We start from the raw sequence: 21518 nt of genomic DNA on the forward strand, positions 1-21518 counted from the left end.
CAAACACAAGAAACCAGACCACTGAATTCATCAGGTAGTGCTTTCATTATGTATATTTATTAGAATATTGATAGTGCTATAAATTTTAATTCACAAGAATGTCTGTCAATTCAAATGTTGGATGGAATTGCTGCTGTGTAATATGATGTGATGAAATAAAAGCGTGAGAAAAAAAACTAATGTAACACTAATTGTGGTCCAATCGGAAGTAGATTAACATGTTTTTCCCCTTTATGAGTAGATTACAGACTGAACCCTTTCCATCCCACCCAACTATTGGTTCAAATTAAGTCTTGATTGTGGATGAAATAAATGTTTAGTAGCCAGAATTTTAACCTGGTTGAGAGCCATCAATCTATGATGGAAGAGCTTTTCCTCCTCCGCTTAGCTCTAATGAAACTGAAAAATTAGTAGGTTTTGCTCCTCACTTCCAGTCTACCTAAAGCTTCATGTCAACAAGCTGTCTTGTTTCAATAATGAAGGTGGGACCTTGGAGGGGTGAGAGGCCTCCTGCACAGTTAAATGATTGATGTGTGGAAAGAACCTCAGGACGCTGACTCCGGTAAGATCTAAGGAGATCGCTCTTCAGCTTCTTTGAGAAAGTTGTGCTTGAGGCTAAAATATTGTTGGGTTTGTACCCTCAATGGGGCATTGATGTTTAATTCCATGTTGGGAGCTCATAGGTAACCGCTACTCTCTAAAAGGTTTGTCTCCTAAATTTGCATGTGAATTCAGTAAGAAAGGGTCATAGGAAGGAAAGTTACGGTGTGGAGTTACAAGTCCTGCCATTTGAAGACACATTTTAAGATGACATAATGATACCAGACCTTTTATCTAATCTATGTTGTGAGTTTAAAATCACAAGAAGAGATGGGTCGAGTTGCACTTCGACTGAATTTGGTGTCCTGACTGAACCAAAGCTGCATCTTTTTTGATCCCCAACCGACAATAGAATGCTTTCCTTCCTCTGTGCTTCAGAACAGGTTTGTCTTGATGGCAGTGTTAGGTTTTCTATGGAAAGTGGACAAAACCCCAGCAAACGGTCCAGTCATACTGTCTGCTGGCTGCCAGGCCTTCAGAATCTCCTGAGTCTGGACAGCAGGTTGGGCCACAGCTGGGTTGGATGGCCCCAGAGTGGGCCAGCTGGATGGCTTTAGCCCCTGGAGAACTGGAGAGCTAGAGCTATTAGTGTAGCTACTGCTGGCAGGAGCTGGACTGGGACTCAGGCTTGTGGGGCTTCCCAGGTTGCCGTTGGCTGAGCCAGGAAGAGAAGCTGTGCTGTCAGGCGTGGGGCTGCAGGTAGAGTCTTTGGACTCGTCATCTGAAGAAGTTCTCAGTTCACCATGCTTTTTTCCCACAGCGGTGCTGTTACTATTGCTTCCCGAGGGGCCGGAGCTTGTGGCTTTGGCATTGGCTGCACGCTCCTGCTTACGAAACTTTGCACGCCTGTTTTGAAACCACACCTGAGAGAAGGACAGACGGAGGGCTGATGGATGGATGGAGCTAGGGTTCTATGTAGATAGATATTACAAACACACACACATATAGATAGATAGATATAGATATGTGTGTGTATACAACATGTATACACACATACACAGTAAGATCAATTGTAAGGTTGGTCCAAGATAATGTAACAATTAAGTAAACCTGATTCCTGCAACCATGATATTCTAAATAATTATGAGTAGTCCGCCAAAATGGGAAAGTTTTGAACAAATGAACCTATTCACATGGTGTGATGGCAAAGAGGAGTGTTGGTAAAGTAGTGTAGGCACAGAAAGCGTTCACATGTCCTCTCACCTGGACCCGGGCCTCGGTCAGGTCGATCTTCAGTGCAAGCTCTTCTCGGGTGTAGATGTCTGGATAATGTGTTTCTGCAAAGACCCTCTCCAGTTCTTTGAGCTGTGAACTGGTGAAGGTGGTCCTGATGCGCCTCTGTTTCCGCTTTTCATTGAGACCGGAGGGATCCGAGAAAAACTTGTAGGGAACTGAAATTTAAAGCACCGACATTTAAATGTTTTGTGTGGGTTTTTTTAAGCTCTGTGAATTTGAACCTGTAAAATATTTCGTTTCAAATGTTGATAAAATTATATTCAAACTGATTGCGCCCTAAATATTATATTAAACATTATTATATTCAAAATTATATATCTGATATGTTCAGATTTATTATGTTGATTGAAGTTTTGAGATCGCACAGAAGGTCGTTGTTTCTAGGACAAAACGAAAATGTAAAAAAAATTTAAGTCGAATTTTGAGTGTGAAAGTTTGAATGCGGAAATCAAATTCTTAGCTACATTTATATAGCAACGAGATTTGTAACACACAACTATAGTCATCTTAAGAATGTTATTATAATAAGAACAAGAACAACAACAACAACAACAACAATAATAATAAATGTTTTCGCTATTCAGGACATGATCAAATATTAGCAATCTTTTCCCACACACATTTGTATAATGTAGCCCATATTTTGTATTCTTTGAGAAATTAATCTAACATCTATACTATCAGAATTCTAGAATGAAGAAGGAGCCGTAGGCCTACCTGAGGAATAAGAAGTGGGTTGGTGCTCTCGCAGGGCCCCCAGTGTGCAGCTGGCCGTGCTGAGCGGAGTACAGCCCGGATTGGAGAACGGACCGCTCCGGATCGGGTTGTACTGAAAGGAGCTGGATTGGCTGCAAGAGCTGAAATCTGCGTAGGCCGATGCTTCCATTGCTGCCATGCAGGAGTCGTATGAGTTCAGGTAGGAGTAATCCATCTTATACATGGAGATAAACCGGTGTGATCACCGGTGTTCTGCAGAGGTGGAGCAGTGGTGGAGCAGTAGTTTGAGTTGTTGCGGTGGTTTCTACCCCAGCTGGATCGCTGTAGAAGTCCGATGGCGATGATGAAAATGAGGTAAATGATGTTCAAGATCTCTCACTCTTATCTGAATCGCTGCTCCAGGCGTGAGCCCTTCTCTCATCCGTGTTCTCTGTCGGTCCTTCAGTCTGTCAGTCTCTGCTGGACCGGTGTCCTCCCTCCCTCGCTCTGCGTTTGACAGCGCGCTGAGACATATGCGCCGCTTCTAATAAACTTGGTAGAGCGCAGGACAATTGTAAGGCGGTGGTCTGGTTTCCATGACAATGCTCCCACTGAATGAGACGCCACACCCGCCTCCCTCCTCTTTTTCTCCGCACCGCCCACGCTGCAGCGCATCTCAGGAGCCGTGCCCAAACCTGACAGCTTCTTCTCTACAAATTATTCCAAAAAACCTCGCTTGGATCCTTTTGATTCTGTTGAGTTGACTCGAAGTGAATCAATCCGAACGTTCTCCAAGTACAGTCACCAAACACTGTTTTAATTCGTTGTAAATGCGTTATTAGAATATGATTCCAAAATGGGGCTTAAATTGGTCCTGTATTGTGTAAACATGTAAAATACACTAAATGTGGAAATGGGGACTTCTTTTATTTGTTTCGACCTACCGAATTTTTTAATTGTCACAAACAAAATACCCTTTTCCCCAGAAAGTCTACTCATAATGCCTGCGAGTTATATTTTCAACCCCATGACATTTGTGCAAGATGAGAAGAAAAATATTTGCAATGAGGCTAAAAGAAACAATAAGCCAAAACACATTTACAACTCTTGTCTATTCTATAATGATCGGTTGCGTTAAAAAAATAGATAAAGTGAATAAAAGTGAAGACACAAAAGTCCGAAGAAATGAAGGCCCAAATAGGCTTCAAAAGCAGACGAACCAGAAACACTCTAAAGCCTCACGCGCGCGCACAGGAACCCATTTTTCAATAGCCATTAGTCCAAGAGGTGCGTCCGACAGGACATTTTTTCTCATTCGTGATGGTTTCCCTGATGTTCAACTGACCACCGTCAAATTTAGAAATCCAAACTACGTCACACATGTCAGATTCTGAATTTTATTAAATTTGCATAATCTGAATGCATTTGGTTTATTTTCTTTCTGTCAGTTTTGCTACCTCGTCCTTCTGGTGTTTCCAGAAATAAGGAACCAACGTTAAAGTGTCCAGTCATGGCTGTATTTCAGCTTTAACAGTGATCCTGGTTCTTTAAATTATTTCAACTCTAATCCCTTCAAAGCCTTCAGCGTTTTTTTTCCTGGTCGCTAATCCGACCACAGCTCCAGCGCTCAGGGAGACTTCTGCTCTCCTCTGCGGAGGCTTTAACTTTGGACTTTTACATTCATGGGCCCAGTGGACGGAAACAGTAACGGACTTCTTTGGTATTCATTAAGTGTGAGTCAACAGAGGGCCGTCCAAAGGTCTCCTGTGGACCCCGGAGAGGAGCCTCGACTATAGGGATTATAGGGCACTGGCTCAATAGGGGGCATCTCAGAGACACAACATACGTAGCTTCTGATCACTGGAAACTGTTATTTCTTATTTCTGAAGTCAGAAATTTCTTAAAGCCAAAAAAGAAATGTCAGACTAGATTAAGAACATTACGTAAAATAGCAGCAAAAACTTCGACGGATTGAAACCTCGACGGACTGAAAAAAAGGAAAAGTTTAGGAATTTTGTCTTTGGTCATCTGCCCCCTCCAGCCTGCAGACAATATTTGGAGAGATTCAGGCTGAAAAACAGATCGAGCCACGTGCACGTCACCAACAGAGGTTGATGGATAGATTTACAACGACGGAGGGATGGAAAAGTGCTGCTAGCAGCTGGAAGTAGAGCCTCGCAGGAGGTCGCTGCGGTGGTCCGGGGCCCCGTGAAGATGCCAGTCACTCTGTGTGTGTGTGTGTGTGTGTGTGTGTGTGCGCGCGCGCGCGCGCGGGGTGGTGGTTACAGACAGACAGACGGACGGACGGACGGACGGACCTTATTGTGTCCAGTCATTATAGAGCCACAAACTCGAATATTTCCTGCTGGAGACTACTGATCGTTATCGCTTCTCATTGTCCTTTTTTATAGTTGCATTTGTTGTCGACGGTTTACACGTTATTTTTAATTAAACATTTGTTGCTACCAAAACAAAATAAAAATGAAATAAAGAAGACAAAACGTTATCAAAGTATTATGTCTTATTTGCAAACATAGGAAAAACAATTAGGAAAAACATATAGGAAAAACAATTGGAGAAATTTCAGAGAGCGTCTGTCAAATTTGAGCTTTAAAATGTATCCGATATGATGAGTAATAGATTACTTTACACAACTATTATTACCATAATAATTAATTATTTACTAAAGTGCTTTTACTTTTTGTAATAAATATGAAAATGATCATGTCTGTTGAGTCCCCACAGGTTTCTGTAAATAAAATAAAATAAAATAAACTGCGGAGTCGTAAATGAATTAAGAAATAAATAAAAGAGACTCAACTGAAAGCGCTTTTAAATGTAGGCTATTTATTGTATTTCTGTTCTTTAGCGTGTTCATTTAGTTTATTATTTTAAAGTTCCTTACCACCAATAATGAATGTGAAAAATATAAATGGTGTCATTTAAAGAAAAATGCATCGATACAGTTAATCCGTTCAATTCATTTTTAAGATTTTCTTACCTTGGTACCTTGTTAATTGGTTGATAATTGATTTGGTACCTTGTTAATTGACAGGAAGAGAAAAAACCCTCACAATATATGAAAATTGAAATGTTGTGATCAAACTTTCACAAAATGCATTTAGCCTGAAAAACGTGGTATATTTACTTAAGAATGAATCCGAAATCATGAGGATGTATAGCGTGTTAATTGTAAGACAATTATTTCAATTATTTATTTAAGTACTTTGAGCCTTAAACTATAGAATGGGGAAGGTACAACATAATCAGTCGTAGCTTCAAAAGCGTATTCAAAAACTGCGTAGTGACAATTCATTATATTATTATTATTATTGTTGTTGTTGTTATTATTATTAGTAGTAATATATGTCGATGTAGGGACATCAAAAGGATGTTTCATTTAATGCCCAATTGCGCATTAAAACACGACTGACGCGATAAAGTGGATCAAACATGAAGCCTGAGCTTTAGTATGACTAAAATCCTCGTAAGAAAAAGGGCCACTCGCCCAAAGGGAGGATTGTTTAAAACAATCATATTAGCCTAATTGAATTTCACTTGAATTCCAGAATTTAGCCTGCGTTCAGCTGTCAGACTATGACGCAGCGAAACCGCGTCCGTCTCTCCATCCAGCACAGCTGTAATCACCCTAATGGAGAACGGCCTGTTCCTTTAAAAAGAAGCATTTTCGGATAAAAAAAAAAAAAAAAGCAGGCCCCGGGAGACCGCGGCGCACACGCACACTCCAGCTGGAGCGGCGGCGCGGTTTGGGCGCGCGCATGGAGAGCCTCTCCAAACACACTAATTAGATCTGCAGCTCTGGCCTCGCGCTCTGAAAGCAGCCCAGCGGCGGGGCGCGCGGAGCTGTGGAAAGTTAATTGAATTATATTCCCTCTAAACTAATTAGGTTGCAATCTGCCACGCGAGCTGTCCCTGAGCAAGGTTCGAATTAGGCGGAATGGATTTGTTCCCTTTCTTGAAAATGAATGACTACAGGCTGGCCTGTTTTTGGGGGGTTTCTTTTTTGTCTTTTATGCTAATTGTCCCAGGGGATTTCACGTGAATACCGGATGGCATCCGGTGTAGGCATCCCCTTCCACCATCACTTCCACCGTCTGCAGCCCAAACCAGTATAAGGTCCATGTGTCCCTGCATGTGATACCTGGAGCTGCATGAATGAGGGGAGAAAAGAGACCAAGGTGGACTAATGGGCTGAAATCGATTGCTTTCCTGAGGGAGCTCAATTAAAGGAGGGATGGGAGAAATGCAGAAGAATGAAAATGGAGCATTAAAAGCATGGGCAGATATGATAATGAGATGGTCTCATATAGTCGTTTATCATTCAGCACCTCCACCTCTCTGATGAGCTGTCTTATCTCTTTTCCAGCTTCAGTTCCCTGAACAAACTGGGCAAAAACACCAGTTCTGTTATTACAGCTTGTTTCGGCAGCAGAAGCAGAAGATGCTGAGTATCAAAGGATGGAAAATAGATGAAAGCCAAATAAGGAGGGAAAGAAAGAGAGAGAGAGAGAGACTGGCAGTCCAGGATGAGAGAGTGAGAAAAAATAAGAAGAGGTAAACTAGGACAACAGACGGTCAGGTTTCTGTTTCTCCATAATCTAATCAGAGAAATGGCAGCAGTCAGAAATAGCCTGACAGATCGCCTAACAGCCCCTTCTTCTCCCCCTCCTTGTATTCTGCTGTAGTTCAGTTGCTAAAATGATCTTGTACCATGTGGCTGATGCAATAACCTTGAAGAGACCACTGCTATGGATCCAATCGGAACGTGGTACCACAGAGAGCAGATCAGAGGTGTAATTTCAAAGGTTTTCTCTATATTTGCAGCATTCAATTGATCTTCTAGTTTTATAAACATTGTAAAATTTACGATCAAAAGGAAGTCCAGTGGACAAAAATCCAAGTGGAAAAGGCAGGCAGAAGTCAGATCAAAGTTCTGTTTTATTCCAGCTATGGAACAGCGTCAGGGCCCTGACTACAAGAGGTACACAAGAGAAGTAGAGGCAAAGAGAATAAACAATGTTTTCTCCACCAATCCAGCTAAGGTCTACTCTCAATGGCAGGGCAACAAGATAACAGACCCCCCAGGGCTGAAACAGCAATACTGGAAGAGTATCTGGGAGAAAGAGGCAACGCACAACAGTAATGCCCAATGGCTGCAAGACCTACAGACAGAGCACAGCCAACTTCCAGAACAAGACCCAGTAGTAAACACCTTAACAGAAATCCAAGCAAGATTGTCCAAAATGAAGAGCTGGACAGCACCAGGGCCCAATAAGATTCACGCCTACTAGCTTCAGAAGCTTATTGCACTCCATGAATGCCTGGCAGCACAGGGGAACCATCAACTAACATCAGGGAACCACCCAGAGTGGCTAACCCAGGGCCGGACCGTCCTCATAATAAAGGACCCTTGGAAGGGCACAATACCATCCAACTACTGGCCCATAACTTGCCTCACCACAACATGGAAGTTCCTATCAGGCATCATAGCGGCTAAGATTATGGATCAATACATGAGCACATGGATCAATACATTTTAGTATTTCACTTCGTCAAGAAGTTACTTTTTATGCATCCCATGGAAACATCGACCGCACAGAGAAGAACCAGACCTCTCACTTACTCCAGAGAGGAGTTACTGGAACTCGCAAAAAATAAACACGGACTGAGACACCGGGTCCCAGCTGAGCTGCAGCTGCGCTACAGGGGCTGCAAAGCCGGGGCTAAGGTACAGGCGCGGCGAACAGAAAACCGGCGGAGGCAGAAACCATCGCTCCCCTCCGTGATTATGGGCAATGTCAACTCCTTAGCGAACAAGATAGACGAGCTGGCAGCCCTGGGAAACCAGCGGATTTACCGTGAGTGCAGCTTGTTTATTCTCACAGAGACGTGGCTAACCGCTACCATACCCGACGGTAACGTGGACCTGCGAGGATTCACCGCGGTGAGAGCGGACAGGGACACAAAGGTATGCGGGAAAAGCAAAGGAGGGGGACTAATCATCTACACCAACAACCGTTGGTGTAACCCTGGCCATGTCTCTGTGAAGGCGGTTTTGTGTTGCCCAAATCTGGAACTGTTAGCCGTTAGTATGCGGCCATATTACCTGCCCAGGGAGTTCAGTCACGTGATCGCCCTGTGTGTGTACATCGCCCCCACGGCCAACGGAGCAACTGCGTGTGAGAAGATCCACAGTGTCGCTGCACGGCTGCAGACCAAGCACCCTGAGGCCCTCCTGATCATCTCTGGAGACTTCAATCATGTGACCCTGGACTCCACACTGGCTGCTCTCCACCAGGTTATTGACTGCCCCACAAGAAACAACAGGACGATCGACCTACTGTACACCAACATAAAGGAGGTATATGGAGTCATTGCTCTCCCCCCACTGGGCAAGTCGGACCACAACCTGGTGTACGTGCAGCCCCAGTACACCCCACTGGTCCAAAGGCAGGCAGCCTCCACAGGTTCCATCAGGAGATGGACTCCTGAAGCAGAGGAGGCTCTGAAGGACTGCTTCAACATCACAGACTGGGATGTACTGCTGGTGGAACATGAAGAGGACATAGATGGGATGACCGACCGTCTCACAGACTACCTCAACTTCTGTGTAGATGTGGTTGTCCCCACCAAGACTGTACAGTGTTATCCTAACAATAAGCCATGGGTAACACAGGAAGTCAAGGATGTCCTCAATAAGAAGAAAAAGGCCTTCAGAAATAAAGACAGGGAGAAGATGAAAGAAGCGCAGAGGGAGGTGAAACGCTGCTTGAAGGAGGCGAAGAACACCTACAGGAAGAAGGTGGAGAAGAAGCTGGCTGATAACAACATGCGGGACGTCTGGGAAGGTGTCAGGACCATCACTGGTCACAAAGCCAAGACAAGCACGGAAGAGGGAGGAGTGGAGAGGGCAAACGACCTGAACCAATTCTTCAACAGGTTCAGTCAGCCCACTCCGCTCCAATCCTCTGCCCCCCACCTCAGCAGCCCAGCTCCCCTCCACCCCCCCCCCCCTCCCCAGCAGCCGAGCTCCCCTCTACCCCCCCTCCCTCCAACCAGCCACCCACCACAACTTCCCCCAACCCGCCTCCCCTCCTCCCTCCTCCACCTCCCCTCCCTCTGCTGACCTCCTCCTCCCACCCTTCCACCTCTACAACCCCATCTTCCTGCTCTCACCATCTCCACATCCTCCCTGCATCCCCCTGCTCTCACCATCCCCACATCCTCCCTGCTTCACAGCTGACCAGGTGAGGGGAGAACTGAGGAAGCTCCGGCCCCGAAAAGCAGCTGGACCGGATAGAGTCTGTCCCCGGCTCCTCAAGACCTGCGCTGCTGAACTCGGGGAGCCGCTACAACGGGTCTTCAACCTCTGCCTGGAGCTGGGGAAAGTGCCCACCTTATGGAAGACGTCCTGCATCATTCCAGTCCCCAAGAAGAACAGACCGAGTGAGCTGAACGACTTCCGGCCGGTGGCACTCACCTCACATCTGATGAAGACTCTGGAGCGGCTCTTCCTCAACCTCCTCAGGCCCCAGGTGCAGCACGCTGAGGACTCCTTACAGTTCGCCTACCGGGACAAGGTCGGTGTAGAGGACGCCATCATCTACCTGCTGCACCGAGTCCACTCGCATCTGGACAAGGGGGAGGGCACAGCGAGAATCCTCTTTTTGGATTTCTCGAGTGCCTTCAACACGATCCAGCCCCTTGTCCTACAGGACAAGCTTCTACAGATGCGAGTGGACCCCTGCCTGGTTGCTTGGATCTCCAGCTACCTCACCGACAGGCCGCAGTTCGTCAGGATGAAGGACATCACGTCTGACACTGTGGTCAGCAGCATCGGTGCTCCACAGGGGACTGTGCTGTCCCCCATCCTCTTCACTCTGTACACCTCGGACTTCTGTTACAACTCTGAAATGTGTCACATTCAGAAGTTCGCTGATGACACAGCCATCGTTGGATGTATCAGAGACGACGAAGAGGAGGAGTACCGGTGCCTGGTGAGGGACTTTGTTGCCTGGTGCCACAACAACGGTCTGCAGCTCAACACCTCCAAAACTAAGAACTGGTCATTGACTTTGGGAGGGACTGACCGAGACCAAGACCAGTTCAGATAGGAACGGAGGAGGTGGAGGGCGTGCAGACCTTCAAATATCTTGGGCTGTGGCTGGACAACAGGCTGGACTGGACAAGCAACACGAGGCAGCTGTACAAAAAGACCCAGAGCAGGATATACTTCCTGAGGAGACTCAGATCCTTCAACATCTGCAGGAAACTCCTCTGGATGTTCTACCAGTCTGTGGTCGCCAGCGTCCTGTCCTACGCTGTGGTGTGCTGGGGGGGGAGTGCGACAAAAGCGGACCTCTCCCGGCTGGAGAAGCTGATCAGGCGGGCCAGCTCGGTGGTGGGGATGAAGCTGAAACCTCTGGCGACAGTGACAGAGAGGAGAACTATTGACAAACTGCGGAGCATCATGGACAATGACCGCCACCCTCTGCACACTGTCATCCACAGCCAGAGAAGCCTGATCAGCCAGAGGCTGCGCCTCCCCAAGTTCAGGACCAACAGACTGGGGAACTCATTCATCCCCCGAGCCATCAGACTGTTCAACTCCTCACTGGGGGGGAGGAGGTTCAACAGAAGGACTGGAACATTTTTATAGTTTTATATTTATATTCATATTCTATTTTTAATTTATTCTATTTTATTTCTTATTTTATTATATTTTTATTATCTTTAATAGGTTTAATGGGGTGTAATGGTGGTGGGAAATTTTGTACAGTGCTGTACGTTTCTTTGGAGATGCTAATTTCCCTGATGGACACCCCCTAAAGGGATCAATAAAGTACTCTTGAATCTTGAATGAGCAGAGCACAGAAATGCCTAGGCAACAACACCAGAGGTGCCAAGCACCAGCTACTGGTCGACAGGGCAATCGCCCAGGACTGTAGAATGCAGCACACCAACCTGTGCACTGCCTGGATTGATTACAAGAAAGCCTATGACTCAATGCCACACCATGGATACTGGAGTGCCTAAAGCTGTATAACATCAACAGAACACTAGTTCATCCAGTTCATCCAGAACTCCATGAAGCTGTGGAACATGACTCTGGAGGCCAATTCAATCCAATTGCGCGGGTGAGCATCAGATGCGGCATATATCAAGGAGATGCCCTGTCCCCCCTGCTGTTCTGCATAGGTCTAAACCCCTTCAGTCAGATAATCACAACGAGTAGCTATGAGTACCAGTTCTGAAGTGGAACAACCATCAGCCACCTCCTATACATGGATGACATCAAGCTGTATGCCAAGAATGAGCGTGGCATTGACTCCCTGATTCACCTCACTAGGATCTATAGCAAAGACATTGGGATGTCATTCGGACTAGATAAATGTGGACGGATGATATCTAGAAGAGGAAAGGTGATTGCAACTGGTGGGGTTGAACTATCTGAAGGGAACATTACAGGTGTGCAGGACAGTTACAAATACCTGGGAAGCCTGCAGGCAAATGGTAACCATGAGGAGGCAGCTAGGAGGTCAGCTACAGCTAAATACCTACAGAGGTTAAGGCAGGTCCTGAAAAGTCATCTAAATGGTAAGAATAAGATCCAGACCATTAACATCCATACCCTGCCAGTAATCAGATACCCCACTGGCATAATACCCTGGCCACTGGAAGAGATACAAGCCACTGACATCAGACAAGGAAGCTCCTCACCATGCATGGAGGGTTTCACCCTAAGTTCAGCATCCTGAGGCTGTACATAAAGCAAAAGGAATGGGTCCGAGGACTAGTAAGTGTCTGAACTACTGTCCTGGAGGAAACAACAAGCCTCCGAGAATACATCAAGAAGAAGGCCCCTACTGATTGACTGCTGAGTGAATGCCTCAGGCAACAAAAGCCCAGCAAGGAGGAGGAGCCCAAGGGGCTATCATGGAAGGACAAGCCCCTGCATGGTATGTACCACCAACAAATTGAGGAAGTGGCTCATATCAAGAAAACATACCAGTGGCTGGAAAAGGCCGGACTGAAAAGACAGCACAAAGGCACTACTCATGGCTGCACAAGAACAGGCCCTGAACACCAGAGCAATAGAGGCCCATGTCTATCATACAGACAAGACCCCAGGTACAGACTGTATGGAGATGCCCCTGAGACAGTCCAGCACATCACAGCAGATTGCAAGATGCTAGCAGGCAAGGCATACATGGAACGGCATAGCCAGGTGGCTGGAGAACAAGCAGACCAATATTCTGTGGGACTTCCAGATGGAGACTGACAAGATGGTAGTGGCAATCAGCCTAACATAGTGGTGGTAGATAAACACCAGAAGACAGTGGTGGTGATAGATGTAGCTATCCTAGTGATAGCAACATCAGGAAGAAAGAATACGAGAAGCTGAAGAAATACCAAGGGCTGAAAGAGGAGATAGAGAGAATCCAAGGTAGTTTTCTATGTCAACTGGACTGGGTTTCTTCTCTTGAAGACGTTTCGCCTTCTATCCAGAAGGCTTCTTCAGTTCTGAAGTTCTGAGATAGAGAGAATGTGGGGTGATAATAGTGGTCCAGGAGAGCAAGGAAGATATTTTTATATTAAATAAATAAAATAAAAATCGCTTCCTCACCCTCTTGGGCGGTGCCTCCTTCCTTCAGACTCGGGTCCTCTACCAGAGGCCTGGGAGTCTGAGGGTTCTGCACAGGATCTTAGCTGTTCCTCGGACTGCGCTCCTCTGGACAGAGATCTCTGATGTGGTTCCTTGTATCTGTTGGAGCTATCTACTAAGCTTGGGGGTTACTGCCCCTAGTGTCCCAATCACTACTGGGACCACTGTTGCCTTCACACCCCACATTATCTCTATCTCCTAATGTACCATTCATTTAGAGGCGCAATATTGACCTGATATGAATTCACTGCACTCTTCCAAGTACTGAGAATTGGTTGCATTATGAATAAGTATGCAATCCCCTATTTTACATCTTATATTTAGAATTTGATTAAATTAGTATTTCAAGGTGAAATATCAAGGTGGTGACTATTGTCAATGGTAGTTGAATCACTTAGAGTAACAAACAACATATTGTCAGGACTGTAGGCACAAAAAAATTTATTTGATGAAGCTGCAACACATTTCAGTTGATATTTGTGCTTTTCAATCATCATATGACCCTCATGCAGAAACATGTGTTTGATGCTCAGCATCTTTAAACATGCTGAATATGCTTGTAGTGGTGGTGAAATGTATTTTTGTTTCCTTGCATGTTACTTCATCCCTCCAGGGGAACCCATTCTCATATGGAGTTGTCCTCTACATTCCCTACATTGTTTGACACAGATCCCCAAGCAGAAAGGAATTTCAAGAAAATTCCTCAGTCATGTTGTCACAAGGTAGACAAGTGTTATTGTCCCAGGCCCAGATTTTTATTGTTCATCCGGGAGTGTCACTGGGACACAAAGAGAGCAATAAGACAGAACAATTCTCATTTAATTATTCACTTTATTTACTCAGTGTAGATTGAATTATAAGCATGAAATGACAAGATTACATTTGGCACCTTGTCAACATGTTGAATTATTTATGGAATCACACTTTGATTATTATGTCTTTATGACCTTGAATTCCTCTTTTTGCCAGATATGACAAATGAGAATGTTTTACAAGAACATGCATCACAAATAGACATCATGTGACAGTTGTACAGCCCATAATAAAAACTTTATTACTGTATTACTGTATCTTACTGTAAAGTTAGATAATTGTTTTATCTTACAGTAGGTTAATTATCTGGCTTAATTTTTATTTAAAACTAAACTAAACTAACTGCCATTGTGTGAGTCTTTCACACCAATGGAGAGAGATTTAGGCCCACTCTTCTACGCACTATTGTTCTAACATGGCTACATAGGAGGGGTTTTCAGCATGATGTAGCCGTTTAAATTCACATCATAGCATCTCAATTGGATTGAAGGCCCAACTTTTACTCGGCTGGTCCATAAGTTTGTGTTAGGCCATTCAGATATGGACTTGCTAGTGTTGTCTGGGTCATTGCCCTGCCTGATATCAAATGTTGTATTATTTTTCACCAGATGTAATGGGGCTCACACCTCCCAAAAAGTTCTGTTTTTGACTTGTCAGAGCACAGAATATTTTAAGGATGATCAGTTGATTTCTTGGCAAATCTGAGATGAACCTTTGAGTTCTTTGTCAGCAGTGGTTGGAGTCATGCATTCTGACTGAACTGAGGCAAAAGAGACCTGCAGTTCTTCAGATGTTCTACATTCTCCGGTGACCTCCTGGATGAGTGCATGTGGGGATCTAGGAGTAGTTAGTTAGTAGTTTAATTTCTTGGATCTTGGAAGGACATTTCATTACTATTTAAGATGCTTGCAGTGATCATGCAGAAATTCTGCATTTGGCTGAATAGTCTGATAGTTGTCTGTGTAGATTCTCAGTCATCCAGGTCATTGTTATCCAAGGAAGTTTTCTCTGTCAACTTGAGTGTTTTTCTACTCTGTGAAGACGATTCGCCTTCTATCCAGAAGGCTTCTTCAGTTCTGAACTCGCTGGGGACTGAGCTTGAAAATATAGCCCCTGGGACCATTGCCATGTTAATGATCTGAGTGGTCACCTGAGAGTTGTCGGCAGGGTCGTTGGTAGGGTCGTTCACCTAGTTTCGGTTGAGGCGTCTCTCCTTTGTCTGCTAGCTCATATGGTGGTGAGTCACCGGGTCTCCTGGAATGGTGTGAATGTTTGTTTTGTTGGTGGAAGGAGTGGAGGACTGCATTGTACGTGGGTGATAGGAAGTGCCTCAGTCCACCACCTCTGTTTAAGGATGGCTTTTCCAATTTGACATGGATGGTTTCCTTGACACCCCTCTCAAACCAACCTCCTGGATGAGTGCATGTAGGGATCTAGGAGTAGTATCCGTACTTGGCTGTCCTCAAAGGAGTGACCGCTCCCCTTTAGGTGTAGGTGGACTGCTGAGTCCTGGCCTGAAGAGGTGGCACGTCTGTGTTGTGTCATTCTTCTGTGGAGAGGTTGCTTGGTTTCACCAATGTACAGTTCCTTGGATTCCTCCTGGCACCGCATAAATAACATTACTTTGTTTGTGACTTGGTGTCTTGTCCTTCGGGTGTACCAGTCTCTGTCTGAGAGTGTTGCTAGGTTTGAACTGAACCGGTATGTTGTGTTTCTGGAGGATCCTCCTAAACTTCTCAGAGACCACGGCCAGATAGGGGATCGAAACGCTGTGGCATTTGTTTCTCTCCTCCTCTTCTTTGCTGGGGTCTCGTTTTCTTGAGGTCTTGGTGAAGGCCCAGTCTGGGTTGCCACATGTTTTGAGAGCTGTCTTAATGTGGTCCTGTTCCTTCTTCCTGCCTTGGGATGTAGTGGGTATTTCTTTGGCCCGGTGTTGGAGGGTTTTGATCACTCCCAACTTGTGTTCCAGTGGGTGGTGAGAGTCAAACTGGAGGTACTGGTCGGTATGTGTAGGTTTCCTGTAGACTTCAATGGTGAGGTTTCTGTCCTCAGTGATCTTGACTGCGCAGTCCAGAAAGGCCAGACTGTTACCGTTGACATCTTCCTGGGTGAATTTTACATGCTCGTCTGTTTTGTTGAGGTGGTCTGATAGTACCCGTTTCTCATACCAAAATCTGCAGCACCAGTTAAATTACTAGTAAATGGCAAATTAAATAAAATTTACTGTTATAGTCCCTAAGCTGACGAACATTATTTATTACATTAATCATATATTTAATGTGACTTTTAAGGAAAATGAAATGAAAAATAAAAGACATTTCTTAGAGGGAAAACTACTAATATTATAAAAACCTGGTTGCATAAATATGCGTGGCCATAAGATGAAGCTGTGTTTAAGCACCTTCTGCTTTTATTACCACACTTGGTCTAAAGCAGGAGTACATCAACATGGCATATCTTGAATTGGAATTATTTTCCATCTCCTCACAGGAAAGTCATAGCAAATGTGTCAGATTGCAAAGGGATCTCCTTTGCAAAGCCCTCTTCAGATAATGGCTTTTGCTGTAATGTAACTAACAAATGTAACTAAGAAAATCCTACAAGAACCACTAACCTTTAAAATATGGTAGATGTGCAACTACAAGGGTTCAGTTTGTTATTCAAGCAAATTCGCATTATAGTCGACTTTGAAGAGGGATCTGTCCTATTATTGATGTGTTCATCAAAAGTGATATTTTTAACAACCACTACAAACCATTAGCTCCTTTTGAGGCTGAGAAATTGTCTTTATTCAGAAATTATTAAGTGTGTGAGGCTTTTCCTTCCTAGTGTTCAGGACTGATTGATGGATTGATTTCCAGAGTTCTTGAAGAGCTGTCTTCTACCAAGTTCAGACGAAGGCTCTGATGCCCCTGGTCTTCTGATTGAACTGACAGGCGGAGGGTGCAGCCTTTGGGTAGAAGATCCTGCTCGTATGCTGCAGCTAGCTGGTTAACTACACGGCGTTCCACCTACCAAGAAAAGGTAAATAGCAAATAAACACAACTAATTTAAAAGCAAACAAACACTGTAATATATTCAGTATACAGTTGAGATAAATGTTTGGTTTTATCGAGTTAATTATCATATTACAGTTCTTTTGGATTTTAGCATTATGTTGCAATACAACAATGTTTAATCAAAATGAAGTAGAAAGGCTCTGAAAACCTTTTGACTGCACGGCAGTACATTTTTGTGTGTTACCTCATGTTTGATGGAGCGTGCTCCGTAATGCATATTATACCCGCATGCCAACAAGTCCAGAACTGGTCGATCCCACTGTAGAGTGATGTCATGACGTTGCTTTGCCTTGTGCCCGAGAAGAAGGAATAAAATGGAAAATAATACAGAACTTTCGTATGGTGTTTGTGTAAAAAAAAAAAAAAAGCAGCCTGAACTGGGTGAACTGGAACAGGTCCAGAAGCCCGAACTAACACACAATAACAATTACACACACAGGGGCACTAATTGTTAATTTGGACACTTCAAACATTAATTGAAAAAAAATCATGCATACAATTTTTTTTGCCTCTTTCACTTAATTTGGAAACATTTGACCCACCCAAAAGAACAATGTGGATTACATCTCTTTTTCTGTTTTTCTACCTGCACAGCTGATGATCATCATGTAATTCAAAGTCGCTCTCTGCCTCTTTAATCAGATCACCTTACCTCTTTTTTCTTTTCAGAATCTGAAGGACATCACTGTAGACACTCTCTGCACCAACATGGACAGTGGTATCGTGACAAACTACCCTTCCACCTCTGAAGAGTTTGTGGCTCACTATAAGCATGGCTTAAATACAATTCTTTATTCCCTTGCCTCAGTCTGTTTCCTCTTCCTCAACAAAAGACAACAACTTGAGTGGCTCTAAAAATGAAGGATGGGAATGCACCAAACTTACATGCTACATGTCAAGGACTCAATTACTTAAAGCAAATCCAACTATACTCTGTCTTAATCCCATCTACTGAAGGAAACAACATGACTGTTCTCATGTCTTAATGACATTCTCCAGCCACCTGATTTTCTACCCCCACATCTGTACTCAACTGACACCCATCAATCCATATTGCTGTCTTTATCCATACTATTCACCAGCACTTGTGCTTCAACACCCCCCCCACCCCCCCCCCCCCCCCCCCCCCACACACACACACACTGTCAGCACTCTTCCAGTTCAACTCTGACACCCTGGAAATTTCTGACCTCATCCAGACATCCAAGCTGTCCACATGTCCCTCCCCACTGTGCCACGGTGTTAAATCCTGTCTTCTCTCTCTGCTTCCCCTCATTTCTGCAATTATCTCCTCCTCATGCTCCTCTGGAATTGTTCCATCATCCTTCATACTAAGGAAAACCTGGCTCGGATCCCAATGACTACAATAACCACAACCATCTCTTACTTACCCTTCCTCTCCAAATTCTTGAAATAAAACAGTTACGTGTCTACTCCCCTCACATTTGACTGACAATAGCCTTTATGAACTTTTCCGGGCTGGTTTCCGCTCCCTACACAGTCCATCATTAAAATCACCAATGATCTCCTCACTGCAGCTGACTCCCGTCTACATTCCCTTCACATCCTCCTTGACCTGACTGCAGCCTTTGACATCATCTTACCCCCCATCGTCAGTGGAATTTCCTCTGTTGGCATCATTCACGTTCCCCTTAACGGGTTCCACTCTTATCTCTTAGGGCACACTCAGGTCAGACAGCTCGTCCTACAAGTCCCACCCCTCCCCATCAACGATGACAGGTGTATTCCAGAGCTCTGTCCTGGGGTACTTTGCACTCCATGAATTTGACAGCTCCTCAGCTTCTCCCTCCCTTCCTAGTTAAAGAGTCTTGGTGTCGTCCTCGATAGCACAATGTCATTTAAAATCCCACAAACCCTAACCCAATATGACCTCATCCTTATCCACAGCCTCATTGCCTCCTGTCCCCGTCCGTCAGCTCTGGAACACTCCACCAGCAGTGATTTCAAACACTGACCTTCTTTAAGATCACCTTCTCAGTCCAACCACACTGCCTTTTAATGCCTGCTGATTTACCGTAACCGTTGTTCATTGAGTGATTCTTTGTTGGGCATTGCCCTTGAGTATCCAGAAGGGCACTTATAACACTGGGGAACCAAGGTAGTTTTCTATGTCAACTGGACTGGGTTTCTTCTCCTTACACTTAAAGGAGAGTGGGCACTCCTTCGAGGACAGCCAAGTAAGGATACTGGCCAGAGAAGACCGCTGGTTTGAAAGGGGTGTCAAGGAAGCTATCCATGTCAAATTGGAAAAACCATCCTCAAACAGAGGTGGTGGCCTGAGGCACTTCCTATCACCCACATACAATGCAGTCCTCCACTCCTTCCATCAGCAAAACAAACATTCACACCATTCCAGGAGACCACCCAGACCACCCACCACCTAGTGACTCACCACCATGTGATCCAGCAGACAAAGGGGAGACACCTCAACAGAAACTAGGTGAACGACCCGACCAACGACCCTGCTAACGACTCTCAGGTGACCACCCAGATCATTAGCATGCAAATGGTCCACAGGGGCTATATATTTTCAAGCTCTCTCCCCAGCGATTTCAGAACTGAAGAAGCCTTCTGGATAGAAGGCGAAACGTCTTCAAGAGAAGAAACCCAGTCCAGTTGACATAGAAACCTACCTTGGATACAATGACCTGGATGATTGAGAATCTACACAGACAACACTGGGGAACACAATTGAGTTCGATCTGACAGTTGTTTTTAGCTAATTTTGGGGTGTGGAATCCAAAACTGATCTCATTTTTCTCTATCGCATCAAGTTTTTGAACTATAGTTCAACGTATCCCCAATAGGATATTGATAATACTGAGCTGCACACACACTTCTCATCGCACTGTCTCAATTGTGACTGCACAAACAAGTTCCCATGTAGCTAGAGATGAGTCCAGTTGTAATCAGCTGGCAAGTCTTACTACAGCTAATCAGTGTAATTTTGCTTATCTGAAGAGGAAGCTGTGGAGAAAAACCTTGATGTGCTAGAACAAAATTGACTGCAATTTTGGAATCAGCATGCCAATTTTAGTTCGACAGAATTTATTTTTTTCAAATTGATCCCCAGTGTCTTTAACTGCATTCTTACTGTTACTAGAGTGCATATTTGGTTAATGATCATAAAGCAGCATTGTCAGATGGATGTTCCATACCTTCTTAGCCCAGAAGCTGAGCTCTTTACTGACCAACTGCATCAACTCTGAATGGCCGAATGGCAGAAAATACACAATTTCAGTGATTCGACCAAGAAACTCGTCCCTACGAAAATGAGCCTGGGAAGGAACACAAGAACCAGACAATTTTTTCAAAGTACTGAAGAAAAACCATCACATCAACTGCCACAAATACCTCTGCTTAAAGTAAATCTTTAGGGTAAAATTGCTTTTTTCTATAGAGCAAGTTATCAGAAAATACAAAAAGAGTGAATCAAAAAGTATTGACAAATCAAGTCCCTAATGCAAAATCAAGTTCTTAAAAATCACATCAAAAATTTGTTACCTTCAGGATTGGTTGAATTACAGATTCTTTAAACTGCTTTGAGATTGCGATGCCTTCACTTTTCTGAATTTCTTCTGAGAAAACACATGATATTATCAATAATGTAACATTTATTTTGTCTATTACCTGCTGAAACTGTAGCAAACACATTTTAAATGACAGAAAATTCACATTTAAAGTTTTTTACTATTCATTTACTGTCTGTTTGATTAATGCATTTGCTTTGCATTACTCAAGTTTCTTTTTTGTAAATGAAACTTACCAATTATACCACCAATAACAACAATAATAATATCAGCAACAACAAGAATTGCCTCAATTATTGCACCAGGGCCCGATAAGATTCACGCCTACTGGCTTAAGAAGCTGACTGCACTCCATGAACGCCTTGCAGCACAGATGAACTAGCTGCTAACATCAGAGATCTCTGTCCAGAAGAGCGCAGTCCTAGGAACAGCTAAGTTCCTGCGCAGAACCCTCAGACTCCCAGGCCTCTGGTGGAGGACCCAAGTCTGAAGGAAGGAGGCACCGCCATAAGGGCGAGGAAGAGATTTTTTTTTAGAAATATTTTAAACAGTCTAACAAAGGCTTTAATAATGGTCATTATATTTAATAAAACATGTTTGAACATTTATAGATTTTACAGTAAAGCCACTATTTAACAACATTAACAAACTACTCATAAACCATTTATAAATGTCAATTGACCATTTTTAACTGATGGTTATTGTAAAGTTTTACCATATTTTTCTTTTCTTTGAAAGATGTGCCTGTTCATTTTGCTCACTACCAGAGTAGATTAAAATAACTAACATTGAATTTCAATCATTTGATTTAAATCTGTGCCCTCTAATTTAGGTTGTTATGTCCTTGCAAAGTCCAGTTCACATTTCATACATATA

General features: G+C 44.1%; 2 protein-coding genes across 5 annotated transcripts in view; both read right to left on the bottom strand.

Annotated features, from left to right (window-relative positions):
• Window positions 1-38: 38 nt before the first annotated feature.
• On the bottom strand, window positions 39-8273 carry phox2a (paired like homeobox 2A). The gene is made up of 3 exons (XM_057050370.1): window positions 2554-8273; window positions 1804-1991; window positions 39-1463 (listed from the first exon to the last, which is right to left on the bottom strand). Exons 1-3 carry the CDS (start codon window positions 2774-2776, stop codon window positions 975-977), a joined length of 900 nt encoding a protein of 299 aa, XP_056906350.1. The 5' UTR covers window positions 2777-8273; the 3' UTR covers window positions 39-974.
• A 5757-nt stretch (window positions 8274-14030) lies between these two features.
• The window catches only part of clpb (ClpB family mitochondrial disaggregase), a 30900-nt gene continuing 23412 nt past the window's right edge, over window positions 14031-21518 (bottom strand). For 3 of the 4 annotated variants that reach the window (XM_057050368.1, XM_057050366.1, XM_057050369.1), the window contains 4 exons: window positions 20617-20690; window positions 20271-20390; window positions 17261-17380; window positions 14031-17043 (listed from right to left, as the gene is read on the bottom strand). In XM_057050368.1, coding sequence (XP_056906348.1) covers window positions 16858-17043; window positions 17261-17380; window positions 20271-20390; window positions 20617-20690 — 500 coding nt within the window. In that variant the 3' untranslated portion in view covers window positions 14031-16857. The remainder of the gene's footprint in view (window positions 17044-17260; window positions 17381-20270; window positions 20391-20616; window positions 20691-21518) is intronic. The other variant, XM_057050367.1, reaches the window with a different exon arrangement.

This window comes from Takifugu flavidus, chromosome 12 (genome assembly GCF_003711565.1).
Source record: "Takifugu flavidus isolate HTHZ2018 chromosome 12, ASM371156v2, whole genome shotgun sequence".
In the NCBI taxonomy this organism is placed as follows: Eukaryota; Metazoa; Chordata; class Actinopteri; order Tetraodontiformes; family Tetraodontidae; genus Takifugu; species Takifugu flavidus.